A 15,428-nucleotide genomic window follows, 5' to 3' on the forward strand; every position below is an offset into this window, starting at 1 on the left:
TTAGGATTTGAAAACTAGTTGGTTGTGAGGGATGGATACAATTTTGAGCCTGGGTGGACTGACAGGTTGATGATGGTGGCCGAGATGGGACAGTCTAGAAAAGCAAGTCTCTGCCTTTTGCATGGAGGAATAGAAATGACTGATTTGGTTTTGAATGTACAGAGTTAGGAGGGCTAGGAGGACCGTCAGTGATCATCTCCAACAAACACCTGGCGAAGCAGACATGTAGCTGCAAGGGTTTTGGGGCCTGAGGATAAGAATGCGGTTGTCATCTGAGCAGGGAGACATGAAAATATCACAGTCCTCTCTGTTTCCCTGGCCCTTCGCCCGCGTGTAGCTCTAAGTGCTTAGCCCCTGGTCCTGTGGTTGTCAGGTGGCAGGAAGTGCTCTGTACCCCTGCAGGGTAAGGAAACAGAGGGGGCTGATTCTCCCCCTGCCCCGGAATGAAAACTCAGGGGTCCCATGGCTTGTCTGACCACTTTCAGATAATCCAAAATCAGAGAGAAATGATTAAATGAGAACTTGGTTTCACGTTGAGACCCCCTCTCCTTCCGGAGGTGGACTTGCCTCCTCCAAGATGCTGGAGAAACCTCACCTACCGTACACCTGTACACCTGTACACCTGTACAGCTGCCATACACACAGGGCCAGCTCATCTCTCCCCACTCTTTCTTGGTGAGACTCTGGGTGCCGTGCTCCAGCTGGGGATCCCTCCTGATAAGACCTCTCATGGCCTCACGTGATGCCCCACACTTGGTGCGTGAGTAACTCACACACCCTGGTCCTGGCAGACACTGGAGGCTGCCTAGCCCAGCCCTGCTCCTTGACTGGGAAGCCAGCTGGCCCAGCTTTTGCTTTGTGGATTTTCCAAGTGGCCATCAGAGCACCGGGCACTGGGTCCCCATAGGTAACACACATCAAGTTCTCTGAGGGGTTCTGCCGAATCCCCCAAGCCCGAGGCTTGAGGTGAGGGATGAGTTTGGGGAAGGGGCCTCTAGTCATCTCTTTATTACCTCTTTCATCCCAGAAGGTGGGAACTCACAGCACAGCTCTGGCCAAAATAATATTTTTTATAAAATCCTTTTCAATCCGCACTCTTTCTCTCCATCCTTGTTGAGGTGTTCAAGAATCATCTAACAGTTCATGGTGGCATCTGTGTTACCACTCAGCTTGTTATAAAATTGATTATCTTCGTGTCCTGGCCAAAGTTCCCATTCTAACATCTCGGCTTGTGATTATTTCTGAGCCAATAGCGTTTCTGGTAACTTGTCAAAATCAGCAGAGCTCACTGAAGTCTTCAGCGCTCCTGTGTTCTGAAGGATGTGACCACAGTCTGTCCTGAGAGAAACCTAGCACTGCTGCGTTTGTTCCTTGTCACCCGGGTCTGTGTAATGACAGGAGACCACCATTCTCTCTTCCCTACAGACTGCATGTTCGGGACTGGTAAAGGATACCGGGGCAAGAAGGCGACCACGGTGGCCGGTGTCCCCTGCCAGGAGTGGGCTGCCCAGGCGCCCCACAAACACAACATTTTCACTCCGGAGGCAAACCCACGGGCAGGTTTGGAGAAAAATGTAAGCCATTTGGATTTGGACTCTATTTTGCCTTTTGTTGACCAGTCTTTGCAAACTGAATTGATCCTCTGTTACAGAAAGTCAGCCTGACTGAGCTTTGGTGTGGGGTGGAGAGGAAGATATGACAGAGATTTCAGGGGACCAAGCGTAGGATCTAACTGGCCTCAGTGTGGGAAGGAGAGTTAGCACGGGCAAGCCAACCTCCCTGCTTCTTATCACTTCCATGTGTGACATTTCCTGTCTGCTTTTGTTACTGGTTTATGGTTTCCAGTGATCAAAGATGACCTTCATGACATTGTAGTTGGATTTTTCTAGAAAAAACTTGGATGCATAATTAGGACTCCACTAGGATTTCCCCTAGTCCCACACATTCTCTGGGGTTGTTTCCTTTGGGGTATAGGTGTGTAGAGGGAAGGAAAAGGAAGACACAGTCTTTCCACAGCTGACCCACAGAGGGTGCCCATGCCAGGGGAATAAGCAACTCTGAAGCAACAGCAAACAGGCGCCATCAAGCAGAAGATTGACATGAGCAAGGGACAAGACGAGTCGTCCACGTCCACAGTCCCCTACTGCTGGGTCCCTACGGTCCCCACGGACACAGGCTGCTGAGGGGGGAGGCCCCTTTATACAGTCTCTACCTCAAGACCCCTCAGGGTCTTCACCCCTTCCCCAGGGGAGTGGCCTCAAGGTTGGAGCTCCTTTTGAACGAGGAGAAGTGACTGATGGCATTCTGTGAGTCAGAGGCTTGATAAGCATCCTGAAATGATAACTTTGCCTGCCTCCCCACCAAAGGAACACTAACCCTTCATCTTCTAAGGACAGCAGTAAAACCAGTGTCTGTGCCTCATGTGACGTTCTCTGCCCTCTCCTGCCCCGGTGTGTGCCATCCCCTACATGCCTGCCTCTTTTTCCAGTACTGCCGTAATCCTGATGGGGATATCAATGGTCCCTGGTGCTACACGACAAATCCAAGGAAACTTTTTGACTACTGTGATGTCCCTCAGTGTGGTAAGCTTCTTTCTTTTTTGGAAGGAAATGACTTCTAAATAAATGCAGCATCACCTGGTCTTAGATCTGCAAGACAAGAGTTTGGGCTGAGCGCTTCTGGGCAAGAGAGGGTCCCCTCTCCTTGGGAGCCCTCTTTTCATCCTGGGCCTCTTGAATCTGTCCTACTCGTGGCCCCCTTTGTTAGGCACCGCCCCCTCCTCTGACTCCGTAAATAAAATAAATGCAAAATCCTCCAAAAGAGCAAATTCAGAGGTGATCTAATCAGCCTCCAGACAGTCCACTGAACTCTCCAGTGTCTGGGGTGGGAGGCACGAAGCACAAATTTAGAGTCACCCAGATAGGAAACTCTCTCTTTCAGCAGCTGAGAAGAAAGAAAGAAAGTACAAACAGCAGGAAACTGCTAAACATACAACATACATTGTAAGCCTATAAACTGTCATCCTAAGAATTCAATGAAAAGTAACACAGCTCTTTACAAAGCCCCAACTTTCTTTATCCTAAGATGACTATGCATTAGCCGTGCATTAGCCAGATAACTTAGAGGAAGCTTGCTGGGTTCTTTCCTCATTTCTCTGAGACTTTTCTAGGGAGTGAGAAGCTTGGATCAGCGAAAGGGGAGTTGAAGTTAGTTCTGAAAAGTTTGGGGTAACAAATCCATAGATAGGACTTTTCTAGGGAGTGAGAAGCTTGGACCAGGGAAAGGGGAGTTGACGTTAGTTCTGAAAAGTCTGGGGTAACAAATCCATAGATAGATAGATAGATGATAGATAGATAGAGGTAACAAATCCATAGATAGGTCTGGAGAACAATGTAAACCACTTTGATTTGGACCCTATTTTACTTTCCGCTGACCCATCTTTGCAAACACCATCTGTCCTGGTTCCCGCTAATCAATCAGCCTGGACTTCTCCTTTGCACCGTTTGATGGCATCTGCTTGTGTCTGCCACGTGGGGGGCAGGCTGGAGCAGAGAAGTTCCTGCTGCAAAGCCACTTAAGTCCACGTCCGGAGATGGTTTGGGAGGCTGTCTGGGGAAGGAGTTGAGCACTCCGGAGCCACACTGTCGGGCTTCGCTTTCAGGCCACTGCTGGGTAGAGCAGGGGGAGGAGGGGGAGGTCAGGGTGACAGGAAAGATTCTACTTGGCTGCTGCCCTTGTGCTCTCTGGACTCAGGGGGAATTTGTAGCTGACTCGTTCTCCGGTGTGTGTGTGCTCTGCACAAGCTCTCTCGGTGGCCCTCCATCGGAGAGTCCCTGGTGGGGTTAGCGCCTCCCTTTCCTACCCTTCAGCTTTCTGGTACCCCACTGCCTCTTACCGCGTGGACTCGCTATCCTGGACAGGATGCCAACGTGGCACGATTGCCTTTAACTTGTATAGCTTGACAGTCCCGCCCCGGCCTCTACAGCTGTGCCTGGGATTCATGCAACTCTCATTCCCACTGAAGGGAAGTACAGTAACGTCCCAGGGGCAGCCCTCAGTCACCACCAGACGCTATGAGCTTCTCAAGTGTGAGGCAGGCCTGGGTATCCTTCCACAGGAAATATGTCTCAAGATCAGACCTCGTGGTGTGATAACGTGCCCACATCATGAGGAAGCGGGGACCTCACAGGCCACTGGAACAGCCCTCTCTCCATCCTTTCTTCTTTCTTCCATGTCTAAGAACCTGATTCTTTTCCATCCTTGACTTGGGTAAGGGTACCAGCACTGTAGAAGAGGCTATTTGCCTTGAAGTCTGCAGATGGAGGTTTACCGTACACATCCCCGGGCATCTTTGGGACCTCTGTTGAATCTTCCAGTGTAACATCTTTTTACATACCCACCCATCAGAAGGTAAAGATTACAAACCTCAGCTGTTTCCTTCTTTCTAGTGCTTAGAGCAATGCCTAGTACATGCCAGGCACTACGTATATATATTTGAATACATATTTGCTAAATGAGTAAATTCAGCAAATATGTATTCAAATAAATGAACGAAATCTCAAATCACAGTTCCTCCAACATGTCAGGTCGGTGCTTAAAAGGGTGACTATCCCAGGTTAAGGGTACTTTCTGTGTGTGTGCTTGTATGGCTTTCGATAAGTTTATTCAGATTTTTCAGAATATGAAATCTCTTTGAAGTACGACTTTTGTTTTTTTAGGTTATTTTCATTTTCTCTGTTTTTTTAAAAAAATTTCTATTGTTTATTCCTGAGAGATTTTGGATTTCCTTTATTTAAGTGAGAAATTTCCTAATAGCAATTTTCCTTAAAATTTCCAAACTTTACATTGTCTGTAATTCACATGGAAAACATCTTTAAAATGAAAAAGTAACACTGATTAACTTTTTAGGCTACACGTAAACTTCTTTAAGCAACTCACCTGAAAAATTTGTGGAAATATTCTGTGTTATTAAAACAATGGCACCATGCAAATTGCACATAAGTAATAGCATAAGTAAAACAATTTGAAATCAGAACTATATTCTATTCAGCCCAGTATTCTGCTTCTCAATTTTATCAAGGGATTGTGTTGTTTTTCTCTTTAATATTAACTTCAAAAATTGAAAGATGCCCATTTTAAACATAATTTTATTTATTTATATTCATTTATTTTAAATTGTAAGTTTTTGTTAATTGGTTTTAACAACTCATTTCAATTCCACCAACACTAACAGTACAAATAATAAGTAATTAAAAATAAATAGAACTTCAGTTTTGTTTTGAATACTAAGACCAGGGTACCATAATATCTGTAGTTATTCTTTTCTTAGTCCATTTCTGTAAGTCTATTCTGTGTAAGACACAGTAAGAGAAATTAAGGCCAGTGTTAGAGAGTAGGATTTCATTATATTGCATGCTTCTTTAAAAAAAAAAAAACAAAAAACTTCTGTATATAGATTCTCAGAATAGGCCAAGACAATTGGAAAGGTATTTGGAAAATTCAGATTCCAGATTCACTAGAGGATAGAATCTCTTGGTTGATTAAGAGCAAAAAATTTCTCCTTGTACTATTATTATTAACAATGATTTATGCTTCTATTTTTGAAGATCTTAAAGGGTTCCAGACAACGGAGAAGCCCTTTATGAATACCTTGTGTAGCCCCTGAACTGTTCTAGACATTAGTAAGTGGCACCAACCAGAGATGGAGCATTAACCCTAATCTCCAGGAACCCTGCAGGCCAGGTGGAGAGAGAAAGCAGGTGGGAGAATGAATAGAGAGAAAGGCAAGTGAGTGGAAGTCATCCCCGTGGCATTGGGTTAGTCTTGGGAGGCTCCCTGGAAGAGCCGTCCTGAAACTGGCTGAGAGGAGGCATCATTTCAGTGTAAGATTGTTATCCTTGCTACACACACACACACACACACACACACACACGCACGCACACATACGTGCACACACAGATTCACATTTTAAAAATACTCTTAGTGCCTTTCAATGGGGATGACAATTATGGTTTTCAGTAAACTTTACATGGTTCAGATGATGATGGTGATGATGATTCACTCTCTAGATATATCACATCAAGTCAGAATAACAATTTGTGTCAGTCAAGCTCCTCTCGAAAAAGCTCTCATTCTAATGCCTAACTCTTCCCCATTTATTTAATCACTTCCTTAAGAAAGCAGTAAAAAAAAAAAAAAAAAAAGTACTTATATTTTCTTGAAAGGAGAGGGTTCTATGTTGTCCCCTACCACTTTTGAAACTTAGAAAAAATATTCCAAAAGATGTTTATGATTTTACTATTTAGTTTGGGCTTTGGGATGTCAAAAATTCAGTGCTTCGGCCACGAGCCATGAATTTATCATGAGGTGCTCTCTTTCACGTCTTCAAATGCAAATTTTTCCCACTTTGTGCCACAGTTTCCTCTTCATTTGATTGTGGAAAGCCCCAGGTGGAGCCGAAGAAGTGTCCCGGAAGGGTTGTAGGTGGGTGCGTGGCCATCCCACACTCCTGGCCCTGGCAAGTCAGCCTTCGAAAAAGGTAACACCATTTCCAGAAACAGTGTATTCCATCCTCCTGTGTACTCCTTGCAAACCCTTTCTACATTCACACTAAATCCACATACCCTCAGTATCAGTACCTGCCTCTAAGTTCTGCAAAGGAGTAAGGAAAACTATAAAAAATTTTTTCTATGTTTTTTAATTGAGGTATAGTTGCTGTACAATATAAGTTACAGTTGTACAATATAGTGATTCACCATTTTTAAAGGTTATACTCCATTTATAGTTATTATAAAATATTGACTATATTCCCCGTGTAGTACAATATATTCTTGTAGCTTATTTTATACCTAATAGTTTGAACTTCTTACTCCTCACCCCTATATAGCCCCTCCTCCCTTCCTTCTCCCCACTGGTAACCACTAGTTTGTTCTCTGTATCTGTGAGTCTGCTTCTTTTTTTTGTTATATTCTTTTCTATGTTCTTCAGTTTGAAAATAGTCAGAATTAGAACCTTTTTTTTTTTTTTTGATCTGGGCAGCTATCATCAAAATTGATAAATGTAGCAATTTACACTAAGTTCCAATATTGCTGAAAAAGTATGGAAGATACCTTGAGGGTTTAGATGGATACCCACTGGTACTTTGTAAAATGAAGAGAAAGGGATATTTTTAGAAATGCGACACCTGGAGGGGGAGGGTAAAGATTAAATTATCTATAATATATCACAGATACAGAGTCTCTTTTTTTTTTCTTTCTTTCTTTCCTTCCTTCCTGCCACAGTTTTGTGAACTACTGAATTTAATCAAAGGGTGCTCACCCATTTGCAAAACGCATCTTCTTCAGTGAAGGGTAGCTCAGGATCGCCATAATTTAAGAGTGATCAGTCCCCATCCTACATGACCCAGAAGGTTCAGGTTATCTTTCAGTGGCGGTCGCCTTTAATAAGTCCGTTTTGCTGGGTGTCTCTTCGAAGCACACGCAGGAAACAGGCTGATCTGCTTGTTGATGTTGCACCAGTGCGCATGTGCCCAACGGCTGTGCTCAGTGGTCTTCCTTCTTTTCGCTTGTGAGATGCTATCGATGAATGAAAATGGTCTATTTCATTCCCTGGTTGAGTTGGCTTTTCTTTTATTTGTTTCATCATTTAGTAACTGCTTGAGATACAGAGCCTTCACCTTTCACGTATTTCATATTCCCTCTTTCCCAAGATGCGCTGTGGTCTATTTCCAGATTGATAATTGCCTTGCTGGTTATTCACTTACTATTTGTGTCCCTTTCATTATGATGGGCTTCGGAGCGGCTCACACAAATTTTATGAGCAATCCCGTGCCTAAGCAGTCCTATAAAGTAAATGATTTAGGGGACATTCCCCCCAGAGCGAACTTTCTCAGGTAAAATTAGCAGATGCCCGTGAATCACGGCGACTCAGGATCCCATTTTGGTTCCCTGAAGAATGACTCATCGGGTCTTGCATAGATCTTGTCAAAAAGAAGTGAAAGAGACCTCAAGGAGCTGGAGTCCAGGGCCAAAGGGTCAAAGCCATGGGCGTGGACCTCCCGTTGGGGTCGTGTGGCTTTGCTGGGCCTCACCTGAGCGCCAGCCACTTTCCAGGGTGGTGTAGTGGCCTCCTGAGAACCCACCACAGGAGCACAATTCAAAGCTCCCACCATCCTGATGACGGGCTGGTCACCTTGTCCTCTGGGAACGTCAGCGATATCACAACAGACTGAGCACTACTTCCGGCTTTCTGTAGAATAAATCATCAGGTTTGAACTAAAATCCTGGCACGTTTTCCTTCCAGATTTCCTTCTAGAAACCACTTCTGTGGAGGCACTTTAATATCCCCAGAGTGGGTGTTGACTGCTGCCCACTGCTTGGACAGGTATGTTTAGGGGACCCCTGACCCAAAGCCTTACTTGTCTTAAAGACTTCCGCCTCCCCCTCTCTCCTCTCCTTCCTCTTCTCTCCTCCCCTCGCCCCTCTCCTGTCCCCTCCCCTTCCTTCCCTCCTTCCTTTCATGGCAGTGACACTGGGGACCAGGGAGTGGATGAGAAGGGCCTGAGGCAGAATTGCCAGGGCCATTGGATGGGAGAGGAGGAGGTATTTCCAGAGAGAAATGAAGAAGACAGACCCGTATCTGTCCTGCGCCGACTTCAGCATTGGTGTCATTCTTCCTCTGTGGTCAGGCCAAAAGCAGCCCCAAGAACATTCCTTAACAGCCAGGTTCAGATAAACCGTGAACTTGTTTCTTGCCACTCAGAGGTCTCTGAATGTAGGTAGCCTAGTGGGGAGAAGACGCAGTGTTTGTGGCTCAGGAAGGCACCCGATGAAGGGCTGGCCCAGATTTTGCTCCTAATGTTGCTGTCTTTTCTAGCTTCTCAGGGCCGGCATCATACAAGGTTGTCCTGGGCGCACACCAAGAGACCGCCGTTGAAGACAGTGTCCAGGAAATACAAGTGGCCAAGCTGTTCCCGGGGCCCCCTCGGGCAGACATCGCCTTGCTCAAGCTGAGCAGGTACTGGCTCGCCCGTGACTTTCACCCTGTGAGCAGTGAGAACATCTGCTCACCGCTGGGTTTATGAGCCGTAACAGAGTTGTATGTGGGCAGCCCCGTCTAGGACCCCAAAGGCACGGGGCTTTGGGACAGGCATTGACCTTCAAGTGAGAAAACCTGGGCTCAGCCCCGCCTGCCTCTTACTAGCCGTGGTCATGACAAAAGCACCAGGACTCAGGTTCCTCTTGCGGAAAAAGAGTGAGTTGAAACATGAGGTACAGGTTACCCCTCAAACTCTCTCACTTAATGTTCCCCAGTCAGCTAATATACATTCATAATCAGAGAATTATTCAATTACTCCAGGTTGACACTCTCTTTTCAACATAATAATATATTTGGGGGATCAAGTGGGATTATGTATATTTCGAAGCGATTTATAAAAGGCGATGTAAACACACACACACACTCACAATTCACAAGTGCAAATTCTCCTTCTTCCTATCTCTGGTTTTATGTTTCCTGTTGAAATGGTGTTTTATTAAGTCTGACAAAATGATCAATTTGTTAACGTCATTTAAAGTTAGCAGTATTTGGAAATAGGTCACAAGGGAGACAGCTAAATAAACAGACAGCTATTTTGAGAATAGGCACATTTGGGACAGTCAACAAGGCATGCAGAGCCCATCAACCATGCATGATGGGTTCCAGATGACAGTGGGACAACGGTGACAGTGACGAGGATGGCCAGGCCAGAGGTCAAGAGTCTGAGTGGGGCTTGCTGGGTCTGGACAGAAACACTTCACAAGTTTTCTGGGTCAGTAAACTGAGGAGTGACCCCCTGGGATATTTGGACACTCTGGAAAGGAAAGAAAGGGCCTTCCTTATTGGCTTAGCCTAAAAAAGGAGCTGATTCTCTTTTCTCCATGGTCCCCTGGGGCCATCAGGAAAGCTCTGATCCTCGAACAAGTAATTTAGTAAAGTTGGGGCTCTGGATGTGCTCTCTGATAGACTGAAACGATTGAGCTTTCGGGTACCCACTCCCAGGCTCCCCAAACCCCAAGAGTCTCAGGCATTGGCGTTCCACGAGGGGAACCTATACAGTGATGACTGTGGTCCACTCCATGTGAGACGCTAGGTCTATTCTGGTGACTCTGAGAGGGTGTGTCTGCTTCAAAGTTGCAGGCAATGATGATTCTTAATCAGAATCAGGCACTTCTCATCTTCAATGGGTTTTCCTCTTGAATTTACTAAAATAGAATCAAGTCTAAAAATCAAAGTTCTAATATTTGATTCTCTGGAACTCTAATGTGAAAGTTTTTGGAAAACAATACTACTTTGCTTATGCAAGGTGCTTACTTCTAATCCTCTTTTATTTGGTATCTTGCATTATATTGGATTCTTACAGCCATGGTGTTGTAACATTTATGGGTGAGGAATCTGAGGACCCCAAAGATGGAGCAGTTTGCTCCTAGTGGCACAAGGTACTTGCTATTATTAAAGCCCTGTGATTGTATTTCAGCTGGATGGTCCACCTACTGACTGAAGCCCTCTTAACTTCATCTAGAAGTGTACACCTGGTATAAAACTCCCATAGTGCAAGAAAAGACATTAAAAGTCATTGTCATCTCTATTCCCACCTCTAGTTTCTTGTCCACAACTGGTGCCTTTAAAACAAAATGTTCTATTTTTTTTTTTTGACTCATAAGATACTACAGGCAAATGTGAGGATGAAAAGTTGTTTTCTACATTGCGCTGTGTCAGTGAAGCAAGGAAGAAATATCAGCTCAGAGCGTTCTGGGGCTCTGGGGCAGGTGGGATCTTGTGAACAACAGATGAATGGCAGAAGTCTCCTAGCAGGGCAGTCAAATGTAACTTTTGATGTTTTCCTTTCAGCCCTGCCGTCATCACCGAAAAGGTAATCCCAGCTTGTCTGCCATCCCCGAATTATGTGGTTGCGGACCGGACAGTATGTTACATCACTGGCTGGGGAGAAACCCAAGGTAAGATAAATTCTGTGACTCACATGATGAACTGGTTCTGACCTGCAACCTACATGAGAAAATGAGCATGTGTACCGATTTCTATCAGTGAGTGAGGTCCACTCCCTTCCTGACTTTGTCTGGACACCTGCCTCCGTCACTATAATCAGTCATCAAGGGACATGGATGAGGGGAAGGGTAGTGTTTCCTTGAGACTCTGACCCCAAAAATCCAAGGTTAATATTGTGTCCCCAGGTAAGTAGGGTTTTGACACAAGCTACAAATTAAGGGTGTTAGATTGTCGTTCATGTGAATTAAGCACACAGAGTTCCCAAACACGGTGCAAATCAACAACAAAAATTATAGTTAAACTAGTCTCCCCAAATACCCACTTGCCTGGGTCTGTGTGGAGATGTTGTTGGAGGTAGGGCAGACTGACAGCAGGGGAAAGAAAGAAAGGTCCCAATTCTAGGATGGTATTTGGTATTGGTTGACGGGGTGAGGATGAGAGAGGAAACGTTTATGCAGGATCCCGTATCAGCAGCTGTACTATATTTTGCGAATCCCGCCTTCTCTTTGCAGTATGCCCTGCATTACATTATAATAAAAATTATTATTATATCCTTCAGACTCGGGCCTAGGAACATTATAAGAATGTCCTAGATCTCTGCCTCAGTTTCTCAGAAGCATTGGTCGGAGCACCAGACTGGGAGTCAGAAGCCCTGGAAAATAGTTCTGGTTCTGCCACCAGCTGGGTGAACGGGACAAGTCACCTTACCTCTTTGTACCATTTGGCATCTAAGCCCTCATCCATAAAACCCGTGTTTTCAAATTATGTTCTACATGTTAGCCTTAGTTTCCTCATCTATGCTACCCTATGAGGTCATTGTGAGGATTACGATAATGCATATGAAGAGCTCAGTGCTTTGGAGATGGTATTTTAGCAGCTCCTGTGCCTATCATACGACCACCACTGCCATCACCACCATCATCATCACCACCATCACCATGGACACCGTCATCACCACCACCATCTTCACCATCACCCTCACCATCTCAGGATCATCATTATCATCACCATCACCATCATGGTCGGCCCCCAGCCCTCCCCGCCATCACCACTGTCACTGTCATCAATAAATACCACATAACCTGTGTGTAGCTGAGCCCTGATGGAACCCAAGCCTGCCAGACCCCCCAAGCCCATTCAGTGTTTCTTCTGTCTCACCCAGCACCCACACTTTTCTAACTATCACCCTGCACTGGGTTCCCCTGTCTCTCCAGGCCTCGTCTGAATGTCTAACTGGAGAAAATGATTCTCAATGTATTCATTGGATCAGGAGTCACAAAACATGAGTCAGGTCTGTTTACCAATTTTCTATATGTCAGTAATGACATCAGATCAGTCAGTGTTCTCAGCCTCTCTGTGTGAGGTCAGAATTCTCCCCTTTAGTCTCCAGACTTTCCCTGACTTCCGTATTCCAAAGCAAGGTAAGGGTTGATGTCGAGGGGGTCGTTCATGTCAGCCCCTCATCAGCAATGGCTGGGTACTTTCAGGGACCAGCTTCGACGTCCCCACTACCCCATCAGGTCCCTAGGTCACCCTCAGTCTCAGGCCCTCAGAAACGCCATCTCTCCTGTGACCACACGATGGCAGCACCTCTGCACAGCCCACAAAGGCGCCTCGTCAATTAGCAGTGGATTTGTCCCTAGCCTCAGGATGTCTGTCTTGCTCAGAAAGCAGATGTAAGAGCGAGACACTCGGTTAAATTAATTTTCAGCAAAAATTTTTGAGAAGGCCGCACCCTCTGCACATCCACTCAATTCAGAAAATGCATCCGCTACCCAATGCTTCTGTGGTCAGGACTTTCGTCCTCGGTGGCTCTGCCTGCCCAGGGCTGGGACTCGCCTCTTCTTTCCAAATGGTGGTCCTCGTAGGTGCTCCTGTCAACTCCAGTGTAAGTTTTCTGAACTCAAGACAATTTTCCAATTTTATTAAAAGTCTTTGGAGAAGAAGTAGTACCTTATTTCTTGGCTGTTCCATGATGGCAACACAAGGATTTTGCAAAACTCATCAAAGCTGGGCTTGCAAAATTGGAAAACTGGATTATTTGTGAAAATGCTGAGACGTACCTGGGTGTGTCCATCTGGAAAACATCATCTCTTCTTGTGATTGTGCACGGGTTCTATTTCCATTTGCCAAAGTAAAGAAAAAGCAGTTTTTCTCACAAAGAAAGAAATACAGTGAGGAAAACAAGCACACCAAAGAATCTTCACTGTCCCTAATTGGAAAAGAAATGTAAATTAGGAAATAAATTAAGACAATGTCCACTCATCACATTAGCAAATATTTGAAAATTATTAGACACCACACACTCAGAAGGGTGTTGTGCAGTGCTTTTTTTCTAGTGACATTTTACACTGTCACACCTGTTTAGAAAATATTTGGCAAAGATATTGGGAACCATAAATATGTCTATATAATCCCTCAGATCTTAGACTTAAGAAAATACTAAGGAATGTGAATAACCTGTAGGAACAAAGAAGTGATACGTTGAGAGCAGCTGTTGTAGCCAATGGATGTGGTGGTGAAGAATTTGGGCAATGACGCTGCAGACCCAAGTTCAAATCCCAGCTCCACCAGACTTGCTGGGTGATCTTGGGCAAACTACACACCCTTCCTAAGCCTCAGTTTCCTTAACTGTACAATAGGAATGACGAAAGTGCCTAGGTGATCGGACTGTTTTAAGGATTAAATGAGCTACACCACATAATGAGCTTGTGCCTGAAAAAGTTAATTCTCAGTAAATGACAGCTGTTCTTTTTTTAAAATATTGTGGTAAAATATACGTAACGTAAAATTTACTTTTTAAACTATTTTAAAGAGTACAATTCTGTGGCATTTAGCACCTTCACAACATTGTGCAACCATCCCCACTATTTACAGAATACTTGCCTCACCCCAAAAGGAAATCCCAAACCCATTCAGCAGTCACTCCCCACTAAAGTATTAATTATACAGATTGTAGGATTATGAAAGTCCTTATGATATAACTTTTTGTGGAAAAAATGGGCAATATGATATAAGTAGTAAAAGAAGCATATAAAAATCCTGGAAGGGAATATATGAAAATAGTAGCACTAGTATTTCTCAATCTCTCTTTATACATTAAAAGTAAATTTCTTTATAGTTTAAAAAAAAAAGAAACCAAAAAATAACAACACAAACCAACCTCAAAATCCCATAAAGAAGCCCAGATTAATTGAGTCTAAGTCTTGGGAACATGAAATCTTATATAATGTTTATACTTTCAAGGGTCAAAAAGAAAGAAGAAAGAGTTCTAGTAGTACTGGGAACTGACTTCTTGTTTTATCCAGCCTCACGGATGAACATGAGATCTATCATTGCTGTTCTGTTGTTCTGGAAGCTTCCTTGCGGACATGTTTTCGATCCAGTCACCGTGTGTTTCATCTTTTTAAACACAGGCACTTACGGTGCTGGCTTGCTCAAGGAAGCCCGGCTGCCTGTGATTGAAAACAAGGTGTGCAATCGCTATGAGTATCTGAATGACAGAGTCAGACCCACCGAGCTGTGTGCGGGGCATCTGGCTGGAGGTGCTGACAGTTGCCAGGTAAAAAAAGACTAAAGAGATCAAAGTTCATCTTGTGTTGGCCTGTTTTGGCCCCTTAGACATTTCAGCCCCAAAGCAGCAAATTTGAGAAGGATTTGTCAATCGAAGGCCACAGTCTAAATGTTGCCCAGAAACCTTTTAAGCGTGTCTCTGAAGGCTGATTCAGGTCATCTAGGGTGATTTCTTGGGCCTTGAGTTCCGCACTGGTTGTAAGGGAATAGTTAAGCACCATCACGGCAACAGCCCCTACGCCTCTGGGAGGGGGCTCTTGGGTGGGACTCGGGACGTGGCCTTTCTAGTAGGGAAGGGAGGTTGGTATAAGACAAAGACCCTCCCACACCTCCTTTAAGATTGTTCTTGGGGTCACCCTCCCTAAGAGAAACCCCAAGGCTTGAAGGGATGAATACAGTTTTCACAAGGGATTTCTCTTCCCCCCGGGAAACACTAAATGGTACGGTTTCGTTAAACGTACCTTGCCTAGTACTGAAGCACAGCAGATGTTCAAATAATATGTTACTACGTTCCTTTCTGATTGGAAAGGGATGTTCAAATACTGGGAAAAGCTTACATTTGGGTAATAGAAGGATAACATCCCATACTAAAAGGATGGAAGCTTCATCTTCTCATGGCTTTTTCCCTTCCTCTGTGTAGGGTGACAGCGGAGGGCCTCTGGTTTGCTTTGAGAAGGACAAATACATTTTACAAGGAGTCACTTCATGGGGTCTTGGCTGTGCACGCCCCAATAAGCCTGGTGTGTATGTTCGTGTTTCAAAGTTTGTTACCTGGATTGAAGAAATAATGAGAAAGAATTAATTAGATGGGA

General features: G+C 44.6%; 2 protein-coding genes across 5 annotated transcripts in view; one reads left to right on the forward strand and one right to left on the reverse strand.

Annotated features, from left to right (window-relative positions):
- Positions 1-15,418, forward strand: part of PLG (plasminogen) — a 43,276-nt gene extending 27,858 nt beyond the window's left edge. For 2 of the 4 annotated variants that reach the window (XM_059940879.1, XM_059940877.1), the window contains 8 exons: positions 1,426-1,574; positions 2,489-2,582; positions 6,418-6,538; positions 8,302-8,382; positions 8,875-9,015; positions 10,888-10,994; positions 14,460-14,605; positions 15,257-15,418. In XM_059940879.1, coding sequence (XP_059796862.1) covers positions 1,426-1,574; positions 2,489-2,582; positions 6,418-6,538; positions 8,302-8,382; positions 8,875-9,015; positions 10,888-10,994; positions 14,460-14,605; positions 15,257-15,418 — 1,001 coding nt within the window. Of the gene's footprint in view, positions 1-1,425; positions 1,575-2,488; positions 2,583-6,417; positions 6,539-8,301; positions 8,387-8,780; positions 8,785-8,874; positions 9,016-10,887; positions 10,995-14,459; positions 14,606-15,256 lie in introns of all 4 variants that reach the window. The other 2 variants (XM_059940878.1, XM_059940875.1) reach the window with 2 other exon arrangements.
- The window catches only part of SLC22A3 (solute carrier family 22 member 3), a 95,326-nt gene continuing 95,187 nt past the window's right edge, over positions 15,290-15,428 (reverse strand). Inside the window, exon 11 of the mRNA XM_059940881.1 lies at positions 15,290-15,387. Coding sequence (XP_059796864.1) covers positions 15,384-15,387 — 4 coding nt within the window. The 3' untranslated portion in view covers positions 15,290-15,383. The remainder of the gene's footprint in view (positions 15,388-15,428) is intronic.

The sequence above is a fragment of the Balaenoptera ricei genome, chromosome 12 (genome assembly GCF_028023285.1).
Source record: "Balaenoptera ricei isolate mBalRic1 chromosome 12, mBalRic1.hap2, whole genome shotgun sequence".
Classification (NCBI taxonomy): domain Eukaryota; kingdom Metazoa; phylum Chordata; class Mammalia; order Artiodactyla; family Balaenopteridae; genus Balaenoptera; species Balaenoptera ricei.